Here is a 17,146-nt window from a genome sequence, read left to right on the forward strand (position 1 = left end):
AAAGTTGCCTACCTATGATACTCAGTTGCCTACATATGATGAAAGTTGTGTGCCATCATTTCTAAGCTTTCTACAATATACTTGCTAGGTGAATTCACTAGTACACATGATTCAAAAAATTTGCTTATGTTTAGCAATAAAGTTGCCTCGTCTATCATCGAAGTTGATTTTGAAAAAATCAGCTCATCATGGAAAACCTAATGGTAAAAACGGATCTAAATGTGATCCACCATAGAGCTCCTATGTAGTCATTTGTGTTCTCGCTTAACAAGTTTGTATGAGGCAATACAACTGAGATCAGCCAACGGTTCGAGCACTTAGCACAATGTGCCACTTAACCGCTTCTTCACCCAAAACAATAGGGATTGGATTTCTATCACCCAAAACTCCCATTCCCTGCCCCCAAACTCCCTCCAACCAAACACGCTGTTAGGATAACTCAATCCCCTCAATTATCACGCGTGCAATGATGAGAAGGCTACATGCCGCAGGTACCTAGCAAGAGGACACACAAAACGGTGAAGTAGCACTTTATCTTCTTTTTTTTGGCATAGTAATTATATGCATGAATCAAGAAGGCGAAGAAGGCTCGTAGGAGCATAGGCAAGAAGAGTGGCGCCTTTGTTAAGGCGTTCGCAGCTGCTTGATGGATGATACTCAGTCTCTTCGACTACCATCTTGGATTGGCTCGTCTCCGTGGATTTGGTGGTGTCTGTTGTATTCAACCTTGGTTTATTTTGGGGTTTCATTGCAACTTAGAAGTGCGAGAGATCATGGTTGTTGTGCTTTATGTATGTTTGCCAGGTTGATCATGGGGTCGTGGAGTTTCTTTCTTAGCGAGTAGTCCGCATGTGATCTATATGTATCGGTTTTCACCCTGTTTTTCATTAATTAACCGGGCAATTCTCTTCTTAATTAATCGACGGGGTAAATCTTTTGCCTAAAAAAAATTATATGCATGAACATGTGAACAGACAATTTGGATGCCATAGTAATTATATGCACGTGACCGGATAATTCGGAGAACATATGACCGGACAATTTGGAGAACACGACTACATGCACAGACAAATGAGAGTCAAAAGCAGACATGGGCATGGCCATGCACTGTCCAGACATGTCCGTGGACGAGGTAGCCCAGTCCGGTTGGGGACGGTCTTGTCATTCTCACACGGTCAGCACTCGGCAACGACAGTGAAGCACGGAGAAAGAATGACAGGATGCAGATATTTCTTTTCTAGCCAATCGTCCACAACCTCATATAGTCCGACGAGCAGTTCCCCACACAACGACGCACCAACCACACGCCCCACACAACGACGCACCAACCACACGCCATTACAGATTATAGAGAGATCTGACATGTTAGACGGACAAAGAGAGACCAAACAGAAAAGGCGACGTCAAGCCGGCAGCAACAACTTTCACCATGGCAGCAACAAGCCACCTAAACCCATGGATGTTTTTGGTCCGAAGCAGTAATCAGAGATGGACAGCCTGCACACAATGCAAGCGGTCACCTGCGCCATGGATGTTTCCTAAAGATTCAGCGTCGTGCTGCTCGTCGCCGCCGCTTCCTTCTCCGCCCCCGACGGCGACGGTGCTGGAGGTTTCATGGACAGCGGTAACACCTGGGCAGGAGCCATGGCGGCTTGCCCGGCCGCCATCACGATCTTGTGCGACAGTTCACGGTTTGAAGGCATGTGAAGAATACCCTTTGCTTGTGGTGCGCTGCTCCCAGCAGTGGTGACAGTCAGCTGGGAGGCCAGAGGCGGCGGCTTTACTTCCTTTTTGGGTTTCTTGGCCCCGCGACGCTTGGCAGAAGGAAGCGGCAAGGCTTCAGGCGTCTCGCCCAGCAAACTCTTCCGATGCACGGAGCAGTGGTCTGTCCCCCATTTTGCGCTGGAGTTGCATCCTTGGAACTGGCACCGGGTGCCGCCGCCATGCTTGATGCAGAAATCCGTGCGTCCTTGTGCGCTCTTTGTGCATCCTTCGGACTTGCACCGCCTTCCCCCACCATGCCTGATGCAGAAGTCTGTGTTCCCTTGCGCACCCTTCACGCACCCTTCAAACTTGCATCTCTTGCCACCACCATGCCTCACACAGTGCTCACTGCGGCCCTGGCCACATGCAGCGTTTGGACATCCAGCAACAACGCAACGCTTCCCTCCTCCGTGGCCGATGCATAGAGGCGTGCCGCCATGTGCAGCTTTCACACAGTCCCGTACCAGGCAACCCTTACTACCACCACTATGTAGCTTGCAGTACAATGCGTTACTCTGGGCCTGCTTTTTGCAGTTGTCGTGCTTGCAAAGCGTGTCAGGGCCACCCAAGATTAGTTGCCCAGTGTTTCCCTGAGTATTCCCAGATCTATCATTGAGTTTGCCTTGATCATTCCCCTCATACTTGATATTTATGTCTTGCTCTGCACTGGCACTGGGTTCAGTACACTGTCTGCCTTTAACAGGGGGCATGTATAAATCTGAGGTTTTCTGTGAACTCTGGAGGTAACCAAGCTGTTGGGATGAATGCCCTCTAGTGTGACTACTGCAGTACATTACCCTTCCACTGACAATCTCATCGCAGCCAGGTTCCTGGCAACATTTCCTGTCTATTTTACAAAAAAGGAAACACGTAAGGAATACAAGGTACATCCATATAAAGAACGACATACCAAAAAATAATGCAATTTGGAATCCTCAGTGTGTAAGTACTACTACCTCCGATTCTAAATATAAGACATTTTGGCAGTTTAAATTGAACTGCCAAAACGTCTTATACTATTTAGGAACAGAGGGAGTAGATGACAAGTGTCAAGTGATAATTGGGTACTGATGGTCACAAGAAAAGTATATTTTAAAGACTACGTCAAATATAGATGTACACTCATCACAAAAAGTAAATGTAGAGGTACATACAAATGGAAGCTTGCATAACGAGTGACTATGTGGATTCAATACCCAAGAAGAAGAAACGCAAAAATAAACACACTTCTCTCTATTTGATATGAAGAATTATGCGTGAAAAATCACATGCTTCTAGAAAACTGTAGCAGAGAACATACCAGCAATGGAACCATCCGCCGTGAGCTTCTGTACCCAAAAAAAAGTGAGAACAACAAGAAATGTCAGCATAAAGTGATTATACAGACATATAATACTTGGGACTGACCAACTTACCTCTATATGAGTGATATTATCATGCCCCATTAAGATTATATGTTTATCTGCAACGGATCAAAGCATATAGTATGGTTAACACATAGAAATAAGCTAGCATTGTTGGATGAGCAACTTATCTCTATTGCATAGCCCAAGGGGTAATATACTCCCTCCGTTCCTAAATATAAGTCTTTTTAGATATTTCACTATGGACTACATACGAAACAAAATGAGTGAACCTACACTCTAAAGTATGTCTATATACGTCCGTATGTAGTTTGTAGTAAAATCTCTAAAAAGACTTACATTTAGGAACGGAGGGAGTATATTACAAGGGACTTGGGATTACAAGCAAGGAAATCCAGACTGATACGAATACATAAAGAAACCTAGACCACCAATTAATAATCCTTGCATTTGAAGAATATAACACTAACAAATAGTGAAATCCAAAATCAGTGTCTCTATAGTGTCAGTTGTAGCATGGAGCCTTCAAAAACCTGTTGAGTAAAGCCAAGGTGGGATAGAAGAAGCATGTCGCAAAAATCATAGCACAAGCAACCAGCGGCGAAAGAAGCTCAGCGACAAGAGAATGGGCATAGATCAACAACAATGCAAAAGGAGGTCACTGAAATCCTCTAGAAGACCATCATAACCAAAAGGGCCAAATTGTACACAAAAGGATCAGGACAAGAAAGAAGGTTGACATGACAACAAAGGTTTGATGGACTCGCATGGCATGATAAACATGACAGAGCAACGGACTTGGTGAACACAACGGGAAAATAGAAAGCTAGAAGCTAGGGAGCACACAGGAGTCCATGATGTAGCAGCCATTGTGGTGCGGAGCATCCCATGGATCCCCATGAACCCAGCATCAACCCCGTAAACTCCAAGTGGGCCGTTGGCAAGAGCTAGTGGGCATGCTATTGAAACCGAGGTGACTTCGCCCCTCTATAAGCCCCCTATACTTGCATGTGAGACATGGCTACTACCACATTCCGGAACTTTGGGAATTCTCAGGTGTGAAGGAATCAATCAAAGAGAAGAAGGGAATGAGAGGGGAAAGAGATCATCATCAATAAGCAAGCAAAGCTTGCTGAAATCTGCCAGGTTGGACAGTCCGACCTAGGGTCTGACCCTATGCGCACACATAAGCACTCATGGTAGTACATTTCCATACATACATCAGTCCGCAATAACTTACGAAATAAAATTGCACACATATAGCAATTTGCACACACAGAGCCAGACCTAAGTAAAAAATAATAAAATATGCAATGTGCACTCACAGTACGAAACAAGATGAGCCATGGGGAAGAAGAGCAGGGGAGGAGCTCACCTTGCTCGGGACGGGGAAGAAGAGCGGTCGTCCTGGTGCTTCTCCTGGCTCGGGATGGGCGTCAACGGCGTCGGGCCTAGCTCCTCTATGCCATGGTGTCGCAGCTCCTCCCACCCCGCGCGACTGGCGGCGCCGAGGACGGGATCCGGCGGGAGTCAGCCTTGGACGGCCCGATCTGTCAGCTGAGGAGAGATTCCGGCCGGCGACGGGGGCAGCTGGGCCTGGCGGCGCGAACGGCGGCGGCGACGACTTGACAGGAGAAGAGGAGGGAGAGGGGAAAGATGAGAGCGAGCAGTGTGCGGGATCGAGAGTAAATCTGAGATTGGTTTTTTTTTTCACTATTTTTTTAACAGTTGGGTGTGGTCAGGTTTGGGCACCAACGATTGTCCTACCAGACCTGGGCAAACGGGCTGGCCCGTCATGGCCCGGCCCATGCTAATCGCACGGCCTGGCCCACAGAGGCACGTTTAGTAAGCGGGCCGTGCCGTGCTGTGCCTTCAGGCCCAGGCACGGCCTATTTAGCACGTTGGCCCGTTTAGCACGTTGGGTTGCACATTTTCAGCCTGTTGGGCTGATTTTTAGGCCTATTGGGTTGTATTTTACGTGTGTGTGCGTGTGTATATATAAATAAACGAGTTGCGTCGTGCCGGCCCTCGTGCCCAGCCTCCAGGCCTAGGCACGTTCGAAGGTGTGCCGGCGTGTCGTGCCTGGCCCATGACGGACCGTCCCGGCGTGCTCGCGGGCCGGTCTGGTTGGCCCCGTCGTTTGGCCAGCTATAGTCCTACAGGCTCAAACCGTGGTTGCCCAACCGGTTATTGACATTGGTTTAGGTCACTTCTCTACTCACCCACTTCCTCGGGATCGCCTCTTCCTTGTTACTACAGCCGTCGCCGCCAGAGCTCTAACAACAGAGGCGGCGGCCTCTTCCGCGCTGCTCCAACCCTCCGCGTCCGCAACACCGTCATTGCCAGCACTAGTAGAAAACAGACTTTACGTTTGGATCATTAATCCCGGTTTGTAAATGAACCGACACTAATGTGACCATTAGTGACGGTTCCAATGGCTAGGGGGGCGGGCATCATCAGACCCGGTTCGTGTTAAACCTCTAGTACCGGTTCGTGACACGAAACGGGACTAAAGGGGTGGTGGCAGGATGATGTCAGGCTGGGGCCCCACTAACACCTTTAGTCCTGGTTCGTGTCACGAACCGATACTAGAGGCTCACCTTTAATCCCGGGTTTTGTCACGAACCGGGACTAAAGGTGCTCCTGTATAAACCCTTCGTCCAGCCCGAGCTCTCTGTTCTTCCCCTTTCCTCTCCTCTCTGTGTCTTCCCCTCTTACTCAAGCTCATCCTCCATTTTTGCAAAAAAATGTCAAGGTTTGAAGGCACCCCATCCATCCAAGTGTTCACAAAGGTTAGGAACTTTGTCCTTTCATCTCTCATTGCTAGATTAGCTCTTGTAATGCTCTATAAGTATAGTGATTTGTGGGTTTTAGTTTGGGAGTATTTATATGTGGTAGTTTATTTGATTTATAAGCAATCTGAGTTCAAATTAACTTCTTAGTTTGCGTGTGTAGGTGTGGTTTACTTAGTGCCTTCCCGTCCCCATCCTAACCACCGTCGATCGCCCGCACCGTCCCGTCGCCGGCACCACCTTCGTGAGCCTCTTGTTCTTATCTTTTTTAAAAAAATCATGTTTGTGTGATTTAGATAGTTACTTGTATAATTTTCTTACCCATACGTTGTTTGTTATACATAGTGGCATGGTGTTGATATCCGTCCCCGTCGGCCCTCGTCCGGTTTATGATTCAGATGTGGTATATATATATATATATATATTCTCTTTTATAACTATTTGTCGCATTTCATGTTTATGAAAATTATGCCGGCCAACGTGACATAGATGTTTTTATCTAGGAGGTATGTGAACCGGAAATTCGAACCGACCCTTTTGTCGAGAGGTTAAATTTAGTCGAACAAGAAAATGAGTATTTGAAGAAAACTGAAAAAGAATTGAGGAGGAGAAGATGGAATTGGAGTTGCATGTTTCTGGTGTCGTGGATGATCACAAGATCCAAATGGCTGCAATGCGCTTGAAGATTAGAAAGATTAGAAAATATGCCATTGATACTGAGGCTTGGTATCATTATATTGTTGGATCAATTTCTACCTTAATTGCGATCTTGATCGTATTTTTTGTTGCATTCAAATGCGTTTGCTAGACAGTGTGTATGTTGTTTTATGAGAATAAGTGTGTATGAACTTTATGTATGAACTTGTATTAATTTGGTCTTTTCGGTGTTGTGTAATGAAGATGAGCCGGCAATGGATATACGATGACTGATGCTCTCCAACGTTCATTAATGGCGTGCCAAGTTTTCTGCGTGCGGTTGAAGCAAACAAGCGGGCGGATGGTTTTATGTATTGTCCATGTGTTGTCTGTAAGAATGATCAAAATTACTCTAACTCAAGAACCATTCACGTCCACCTATTTGAGTCCGATTTCATGTCAGGCTATAACTGTTGGACCAAGCATTGAGAAAGAGGGGTCCTAATGGAAGAGAATGAAGAAAAAGAGGATGAAGACGGCTATCTTGCCCATGGGTTCCCTGAATACGCTGGTATAACAATGGGGGGAGAAGCTGAGCCAGCAATGCGGGAAGAGACTGAAGAAGAGGCATTAGATGAGCCCACTGATGTTCTTTGTTGGGGATATAACTATTGGGTATGAGACCCACCCAGGAGGGGCTGGGTCATACCACTGGCGATTCATAATGAGAAGGCCCAAGAAGATGTTGAAGATGGAGGTTCATGAAGCAAGCTTACTGAAGACCCAAGACTCGGAGGCGACTTGAGGCCCACGGGCATAAACCGCCATATGTTTAACTTGTATGTTAAGGAAAGTTTAGTTTGGTCACCGAGTCGGACACGTTGTGTATGAGCCGGCCGGGATTCTGTAAGCCGTCGGGCATCAACCTGTGTATATAAAGGGATGACCCGGTGGCGGGTTAGGGCAAGAAACAACAAGTCGAGAACTAGGTCAAGCATATTCACTCCCTGGTAATCAAAACCCAAGCAATACAACCTAATGCAAAAGTAGGCCTTTACCTCGTTGAAGGGGCCGAACCTGGGTAACACTCTGTGTGTCCTTTGTCCCGTTTAACCCCTTCAAGCTAACTACGTTGCGATGACTCCACACCTAAGTCCTATTGCTAGGGCATTTGCCGTGATAATTCCATGATAGTTGGTGCCCACCATGGGGCCAACGCACGGTGGTTTCGAGTTCTTGAAGGGAAACTTCGCAGGGCTCAAGGGATACGTTGTGGGCCGGATGACTAAGAGTCATCGCGGCAAGCTCTACATCGACAACATGGGTTGGGGCCCCGAGGCCGGCTCAATCGAGTACGGGTACCGGGTCCCCTTCGACGGAATTCATGTCTTCATCGGCAAGATTGGTGGGTCGGAAGCTGAGCCGAACACCTGCGTCGACATCGTCGAGACGGCTCAGTGCGAGCGACCCGCCAAGGTTCAAGCCGCCCCGAAGCATGTCTTTGTTGGCTTTACTCAAGGAGTAGATCTGGAAGGAGGATCTGAGTCCGGTGGAGAGACGACCATCTATTTAGGCGAGGAGTCTTCAACCGGCGAGACCAGCTCCATGTATCAAGTGTAGGATGGTAGGCTTGGGGGCTGTTCCGCGGGCAACTGTATTTTGGACCCCTATGAGCTGCCAAACCGGGTTACAGTCTTCATGGCCGGCACGCAACCAGGGCCGAATTCTTCAACTACGGCAACAATGATCTCCGGTTCAATGACTGCTACGGCAACCGAGGCAGGAGGCCATGTGCGCCCGCTGGCTCAAGTTTTATCTGAACTGTTGGAGGCTCTAGCGACGTTGTTGACGGCGGAGGTAACCCCGGTGAACCAAACGCAACATAACGTGAACGTTGCAAAGTTACGTGATGAGATAGCTCAAGCAAAGGAGGATCTAAACACTGAGAACACCCGAATGGCGGCAGAGTGAGCTGCCTTGAAGAGGGAGACGGAACGACTTCAAGCAGAAAATTATCGTTTGAGCTTGGACCGGAAGACATCAAATGTTGTCTTTAATAGAAGGCATGCGAGTCGTTTCCCCCCGGTTTACGATGCGAGAAACCTTTTCAACACACCTGGGGCAGGAACCAACAACCCGCCTGTTGTGGATCGGGCCGTTGAGGCGCCGGCGGCTGGAGCACCGGTTCAGCCACGTGCTACTGACCCACCACATTTGAATCTGACCCCTCCTCAGCATGTTCCTACGCCCCCGGGTCACTATTCTAACCCTCTAGATAACATGATAGTTGCGGCTACTCGATTGGCGGCTCTCCCGGTTCAGGATGAGTCGCGAGCGGCGATGGAAATACGGCGAGCCGGAGAACTTCTTCAGATGGCTGTGGCTCAACAGGCGACTTATTCATATAGCCGTGAACGGATTCACTCGACTCCGCGTCCAAGCCGGAGTTATAGCAGACACATTGATGAACCAGCTGTATCGAGCAGTGAGCGGCACCGCAATTAGCCTCGTAGACCTGACCCACTGCATGTTGGTAATGATGCTCAGGCTTTGGTGGACCAGGGCAGGGCGTGATGTCTACTACGCAACCTTCTTCTTGTAGACGTTGTTGGGCCTCCAAGTTCAGAGATTTGTAGGACAGTAGCAAATTTCCCTCAAGTGGATGACCTAAGGTTTATCAATCCGTGGGAGGCGTAGGATGAAGATGGTCTCTCTCAAGCAACACTGCAACCAAATAACAAAGAGTCTCTTGTGTCCCCAACACACCCAATACAATGGTAAATTGTATAGGTGCACTAGTTCGGCGAAGAGATGGTGATACAAGTGCAATATGGATGGTAGATAAAGGTTTTTGTAATCTGAAATTATAAAAACAGCAAGGTAACTAATGATAAAAGTGAGCGTAAAACGGTATTGCAATGCTAGGAAACAAGGCCTAGGGTTCATACTTTCACTAGTGCAAGTTCTCTCAACAATAATAACATAATTAGATCATATAACAATCCCTCAACATGCAACAAAGAGTCACTCCAAAGTCGCTAATAGCGGAGAACAAACAAAGAGATTATTGTAGGGTATGAAACCACCTCAAAGTTATCCTTTCTAATCGATCTATTCAAGAGTCCGTAGTAAAATCACATGAAGCTATTCTTTCCGTTCGATCTATCATAGAGTTTGTACTAGAATAACACCTTAAGATACAAATCAACCAAAACCCTAATGTCACCTAGATACTCCAATGTCACCTCAAGTATCCGTCGGTATGATTATACGATATGCATCACACAATCTCAGATTCATCTATTCAACCAACACAAAGTACTTCAAAGAGTGCCCCAAAGTTTCTACCGGAGAGTCAAGACGAAAACGTGTGCCAACCCCTATGCATAAATTCCCAAGGTCACGGAACCCGCAAGTTGATCACCAAAACATACATCAAGTGAATCAATAGAATACCCCATTGTCACCACGGGTATCCCACGCAAGACATACATCAAGTGCTATCAAATCCTTAAAGGCTTAGTCCGATAAGATAACTTCAAAGGGAAAACTCAATCCATTACAAGAGAGTAGAGGGGGAGAAACATCATAAGATCCAACTATAATAGCAAAGCTCGCGATACATCAAGATCGTACCACCTCAAGAACACGAGAGAGAGAGATCAAACACATAGCTACTGGTACATACCCTCAGCCCCGAGGGTGAACTACTCCCTCCCCGTCATGGAGAGCGCCGGGATGATGAAGATGGCCACCGGTGAGGGATCCCCCCTCCGACAGGGTGCCGAAACAAGGTCCCGATTGGTTTTTCGTGGCTACAGAGGCTTGCAGCGGCGGAACTCCTGATCTACTGTGCTCCCCGATGTTTTTAGGGTATATGGACATATATAGGCGAAAGAAGTCGGTCAGGGGAGCCACGAGGGGCCTATGAGGGTGGGGGGCGCCCTCCCTCGAAGCTTTCATTCCAAAAATAACTCTCCCGAAGGTTTCACTCCATTTGGACTCCGTTTGATATTCCTTTTCTTTGAAACACTGAAATAGGCAAGAAAACAACAATTTTGGGCTGGGCCTCCGGTTAATAGGTTAGTCCCAAAAATAATATAAAAGTGTATAGTAAAGTGAGAACGGCGTTTTGGCTCCTAGGTGCATATGCACCCATTGTCGAAATACACATTTCAGAAAGTTGAAAAATTCGCAACAAAAATCCCACGTGTATATCCGGACATTTTTTGTGTGTTCACAAGGTTCCGATGAAAAACGACGTTTTTTGTGGCTTGTGTAAAAAAGATAAAGAAATGCCTCGTGAATAGTTAGAATGAAGCATCAGAAATTGTCTTTTTTACACAAGCCATAAAAAATGTCGTTTTCACTGAAACCTTGTGCACGCACATAAAATGTCCGGATATACACCCGGGATTTTTGTATCGAATTTTTCAACTTTTCGAAATGTGTATTTCGACAATGGGTGCATATGCACCTAGGAGCCAAAGGCAGTTACCGATAGTAAAGCCCATTAAACATCCAAAACGGATAATATAATATCATGGAACAATCAAAAATTATAGATACATTGGAGACGTATCAAGCATCCCCAAGCTTAATTCATGCTCGTCCTCGAGTAGGTAAATGATAAAAATAGAATTTTTGATGTGGAATGCTACCTAGCATATTCTCAATGTAATTTTATTTATTGTGGCATAAATGTTCAGATCCAAATGATTCAAGATAAAAGCTCATAAAACATAAAAATAGTACTTCAAGCATACTAACAAGTAATCATGTCTTAGCAAAATAGCATAGCCAAAGAAAGCTCATCCCTACAAAATCATATTGTTAGGCCATGCTTCATTTTCATCACACAAAATTCTCCCATCATGCACAACCCCAGTTTCAGCCAAGCAATTGGTTCATACTTTTTAACGCGTTTCTGCTTTTTCAACTCTTACGCAATACATGAGCGCAAGCCATGGACATAGCACTATAAGTGGAATAGGGTGGTGGTTGTGAAGACAAAAAGGGAAAAGATAGTCTCACATCAACTAGGCGTATCAACGGGCTATGGATATGCCCATTAATAGATATCAATGTGAGTGAGTAGGGATTGCCATGCAATGGATGCACTAGAGCTATAAATATATGAAAGCTCAACAAAAGAAACAAAGTGGGTGTGCATTCAACTTGCTTGCTCACGAAGACCTAGGGCATTTTGAGGAAGCCCATCATTGGAATATACAAGCCAAGTTCTATAATGAAAAATTCCCACTAGTATATGAAAGTGATAACATAGGAGACTCTCTATCATAAAGATCATGGTGCTACTTTGAAGCACAAGTGTGGAAAAAGAGATAGTAACATTGTCCCTTCTCTCTTTTCTCTCATTTTTTATTTGGTGGGCTTCTTTGGCCCCTTTTTTGGGCTTCTTTGGCCTCTTTTATTTTTATAAAGTCTGAAGTCTCATCCCGACTTGTGGGGGAATCATAGTCTTCATCATCCTTTCTCACTTGGGACAATTCTCTAATAATGAAGATCATCACACTTTTATTGATTTACAACTCAAGAATTACAACTCAATACTTAGAACAAAATATGACTCTACATGAATGCCTCCGGCGGTGTACCGGGATATGCAATGAACCAAGAGTGACATGTATGAAAAATTATGGAGGTGGCCTTGCCACAAATACAATGTCAACTACATGATCATGCAAAGAGCAATATGACAATGATGGGGCGTGTCATAATAAACGGAACGGTGGAAAGTTGCATGGCAATATATCTCGGAATGGCTATGGAAATGCTATAATAGGTAGGTATGGTGGCTGTTTTGAGGAAAGTAAATGGTGGGTGCATGATACCGGCGAAAGTTGCACGGCATAATAGAGGCTAGCAATGGTGGAAGGGTGAGAGTGCATATAATCCATTGACTCACATTAGTCATAAAGAACTCATATACTTAATGCAAAAGTCTACTTGCCCTTGAAGAAAAGTACTACTACGCATGCTCCTAGGGGAAGGGTTGGTAGGAGTTAACCATCGCGCGATCCCGACCTCCACACATAAGGAAGACAATTAAAAGAGCACTCCATGCAACAAATTTGTCACACAACTTTTACCATACGTGCATGCTACGGGACTTGCCAACTCCAACACAAGTATTTCTCAATTTCATAATTACCCAACTAGCATGACTCTAACATTACCACCTTTATATCTCAAAACAATTATCAATTATCAAATTGATCATAGTGTTTAATGCACTTTCTATGATAGTTTTTATTATACCCAACTTGGATGCCCATCATTCTAGGACCAATTTTATAACCATAGCAAATACCATGCTTTTCTAAAATACTCTCAAAATAATATAAGTGAAGCATGAGAGATCAATAAATTCTACAAAATTAAGCCACCGCCGTGCTCTAAAATGTATAAGTGAAGTACTAGAGCAAAATCTTGTCTAGCTCAAAAGATATAAGTGAAGCACATAGAGTATTCTAATAAATTCTGAATCATGTGTGTCTCTTCCAAAAGGTGTGTACAGCAAGGATGATTGTGGTAGAATAAAAAGCAAAGACTCATATCATACAAGACGCTCCAAGCAAAACACATATCATGTGGCGAATAAAAATATAGCTCCAAGTAAAGTTACCGATAAATGAAGACGAAAGAGAGGATGCCTTCCGGGGCATCCCCAAGCTTAGGCTCTTGGTTGTCCTTGAATATTACCTCGGGGTGCCTTGGGCATCCCCAAGCTTAGGCTCTTGCCACTCCTAATTTCATAGTCCATCGAATCTTTACCCAAAACTTGAAAACTTCACAACACAAAACTCAACAGAAAACTCATAAGCTCCGTTAGTATAAGAAAATAAATCACCACTTAGGTACTGTTGTGAACTCATTCTAAATTCATAATGGTGTAATATCTACTGTATTCCAACTTTTCTATGGTTCATACCCTCCGATACTACTCATAGATTCATCAAAATAAGCAAACAACACATAGAAAACAGAATCTGTCAAAAACAGAACAGTCTGTAGTAATCTGTATCAAACGTATACTTATGGAACTCCAAATATCCTACCAAATTAGGAAAACCTGAGAAATTTGTGTAACAATCCATAGCAAAAATAATCAGATCAAAAGAACATTTCTGTGAATTATCAAAACTAATTTACTGGGTGCAAAAGTTTCTGATTTTCAGCAGGATCAACACAACTATCACCGTAAGCTATCCTAAAGGTCTTACTTGGCACTTTATTGAAACAAAAGCTATAAAACATGATTACTACAGTATCATAATCATGTGGACACACAAAAAAAGTAAAGATAAATATTGGGTTGTCTCCCAACAAGCGCTTTTCTTTAATGCCTTTCTAGCTAGGCATGATGATGACAATGATGCTCACATAAAAGATAAGAATTGAAACATAAAGAGAGCATCATGAAGAATATGACTAGCACATTTAAGTCTAACCCACTTCCTATGCATAGGGATTTTGTGAGCAAACAACTTATGGGAACAATAATCAACTAGCATAGGAAGGCAAAACAAGCATAACTTCAAGAGTTTAAGCACATAGAGAGGAGACTTGATATTATTGCAATTCCTACAAGCATATGTTCCTCCCTCATAATAATTTTCAGTGGCATCATGAATGAATTCAACAATATAATCAGCACCTAAATCATTATTTTCATGATCTAATTGCATAGAAAATTTACTACTCTCCACATAAGCAAAATTCTTATTATTCGGAATAGTGGGAGTATCATAAGAGACTCGAATAATATAAATTGTTTCTATATTAAAAGAGTAATGTTCAGAAAAAGAGTAATCATAATCATGACAAGTTTTATAAATATAATCATCACTACTTTTTATAGCATAAGTTTCATCACAATAATCATCATAAGTAGCAACTTTGTTCTCATCATAATCAATTGAAAGCTCTTCCAAAATAGTGGATTCATCACTAAATAAAGTCATGACCTCTCCAAATCCACTTTCATAAATATTATAAGGTTCAACACCCTCCAAAATAGTGGGATCATTACTTCCTAAAGTTGACACTCTTCCAAACCCACTTTCATCAATATAACCATCATAAATAGGAGGCATGTTATCATCATAATAAATTTGCTCATCGAAACTTGGGAGGCTAAAAATATCATCTTCATTAAACGTAGCATCCCCAAGCTTGGGACAAACATTAATTGCAGCAAATATATTCTCAAACATGTCATTCTCATCAAACATAGCATCCCCAAGCTTGGGCCTTTTCATATCATAAGCATAATCACTCTCATCATTAATAGTATGGATAGCACCAATAGTATAGAAATTATCATCATCACAATGAGTAATAGGAGCAACATCATTTGGGAGGGATACCTTTCTACCTTTGCTTCTCCGTCTTTTCTTTTTCTCCTTCACATCATGTGTGGGTTCAACCCTCTTTTTTGAGCTCCTTATTAATGAGATTGGTTGAATAGAAAGCTCCTCCCTGTTACCTGATTCATCATAAGAAATAATAGGAAGATATTGGGAAGTGTCTTCCCTTTCATTGGTATTCTCTTCATCTTCTATTTGCTTCCTTTACTTTATTAATTGGCAGTATAAGAATTTTCAATGCAATTCACTGTACAATACATATAAATTTCCTCTAGATCAATATCAAGGAATTTCTTAAGGTTATATTCCGGAATATGCTTAGTTGCACGTTTCATTTCTTCATAACCCAAAAGCAAACTAAGTTCATTATGATGTGCAAGGGAAATCAAGTCATCACAATTTTTGGACATGATTCGATCATGAAACAATTTGCATCAGAGATTTAAATGACCATGTTCATTGCAAAGTTCACAAATACGATAAAGAAATTTCAAATTTTTAGCACTCACATCTAGCCTTTCTTGCAACCATTTAGTTTCTAAATACTTATGCCTCTTGCAAAATCTATCTTCCCTATTTGGTGTGTACTTGCAAACTCTATGCACTCCACAAAAATTGACATGCTTATAAGAGACATTTTCATCATGACTAGTGCAATCATCATTAGTACTATGGATATTCAAAGAGTTCATACTAACAACATTGTAATCATGTTCATCATTCAAAGATTTAGTGCCAAACATTTTATAGACTTCTTCTTCTAGAACTTGAGCACATTTTTCCTTTCCATCATTCTCACGAAAGATATTAAAAAGATGAAGCGTATGTGGCAAACTCAATTCCATTTTTTGTAGTTTTCTTTTATAAACTAAACTAGTGATAAAACAAGAAACTAAAAGATTCGATTGCAAGATCTAAAGATATACCTTCAAGCACTCACCTCCCCGGCAACGGAGCTAGAAAAGAGCTTGATGTCTAATATGCAACCTTCTTCTTGTAGACGTTGTTGGGCCTCCAAGTGCAGAGGTTTGTAGGACAGTAGCAAATTTCCCTCAAGTGCATGACCTAAGGTTTATCAATCTGTGGGAGGCGTAGGATGAAGATGGTCTCTGTCGGTGTCAAAACCGGCGGATCTCGGGTAGGGGGTCCCAAGCAGTGCGTCTTAGGATCAATGGTAACAGGAGGCAAGGGACACAATGTTTACCCAGGTTCGGGCCCTCTCGATGGAGGTAAAACCCTACTCCTGCTTGATTAATATTGATGATATGGGTAGTAGAAGAGTTGATCTACCACGAGATCAGAGAGGCTAAACCCTAGAAGCTAGCCTATGGTATGATTGTTGTTCATCTCTATCGACTAGCCTAGCCTCGGTTTATATAATGCACCAGAGGCCTAGGAAAACAAGAGTCCTAGCCGAATACGCCGGTGGGGGAGGAGTCCTTGTCTTGATCGCCAAGTCTTGCGGAATCTTCCTTGTATGCGGCAGCTATCCGGACTGGCCCATGAGTATACGACCATGGGGGTCCTTGGCCCAATCTAACAGATCGGGAGATGACGTGGTGAGTACCCCCTAGAACAGGACACCTTCAGTAGCCCCCTGAACCGGTCTTCAAGTTTAGGGACGCTCCTCGATTCTTCCGAACTGTTCTTCATCTTCAGTTGTCGGTCTTGAAAACTGCTTCAACAAATCTTCTCATCTTCGATCTTGAGGATCGCCGAAATGCATTCGACGAGTTTACACGTCGGGTATCCGAGGAGCCCCTTTAAGTTTCCGCCCTTTATCAATGCCTTGTTATTTTTATGCCACACCTCGAGTTTGAAGTTGATCCGGGGCGGCAGCGTCCTCTTGCGTCCGAGCTCCAACGCCGGACTGCATTCGAGGTATCTTTTGCAGCCGAGCACCAATGCCGGACTGCTTCCCAGCTCTAACACTGGACTATGTATCCGAGCTCCAACGCCGGACTGTATCCGAGCTCCAACGCCGGACTATATATCCGAGCTCCAACGCCGGACTGTATCCGAGGTGTTGTAAATCACCTTGGTTTTGAAGGAGTTTAGCCGAGCTTAATGCCGGAAATGCCCTCTATGGAGCCAGCCACTAGCGCCCGAGCTTTATGCCGGACTGCTTCCGAGGTGGTGCACCACCCCGAATGTGGGCCGATTTTTGTCAATATTTTTGATTGGTGCAATTTATTCT

The 17,146-nt window shown here is 44.0% G+C and overlaps 1 protein-coding gene across 1 annotated transcript; it reads right to left on the bottom strand.

Annotated features, from left to right (window-relative positions):
- Positions 1 to 1,204: 1,204 nt before the first annotated feature.
- LOC119322768 (probable WRKY transcription factor 19) lies at positions 1,205 to 4,822 on the bottom strand. The gene is made up of 4 exons (XM_037596276.1): positions 4,504 to 4,822; positions 3,180 to 3,226; positions 3,065 to 3,092; positions 1,205 to 2,611 (listed from the first exon to the last, which is right to left on the bottom strand). Exons 2-4 carry the CDS (start codon positions 3,207 to 3,209, stop codon positions 1,539 to 1,541), a joined length of 1,131 nt encoding a protein of 376 aa, XP_037452173.1. The 5' UTR covers positions 3,210 to 3,226; positions 4,504 to 4,822; the 3' UTR covers positions 1,205 to 1,538.
- Positions 4,823 to 17,146: the final 12,324 nt, after the last annotated feature.

Source organism: Triticum dicoccoides, chromosome 6B, assembly GCF_002162155.2.
Source record: "Triticum dicoccoides isolate Atlit2015 ecotype Zavitan chromosome 6B, WEW_v2.0, whole genome shotgun sequence".
NCBI classification, from domain to species: domain Eukaryota; kingdom Viridiplantae; phylum Streptophyta; class Magnoliopsida; order Poales; family Poaceae; genus Triticum; species Triticum dicoccoides.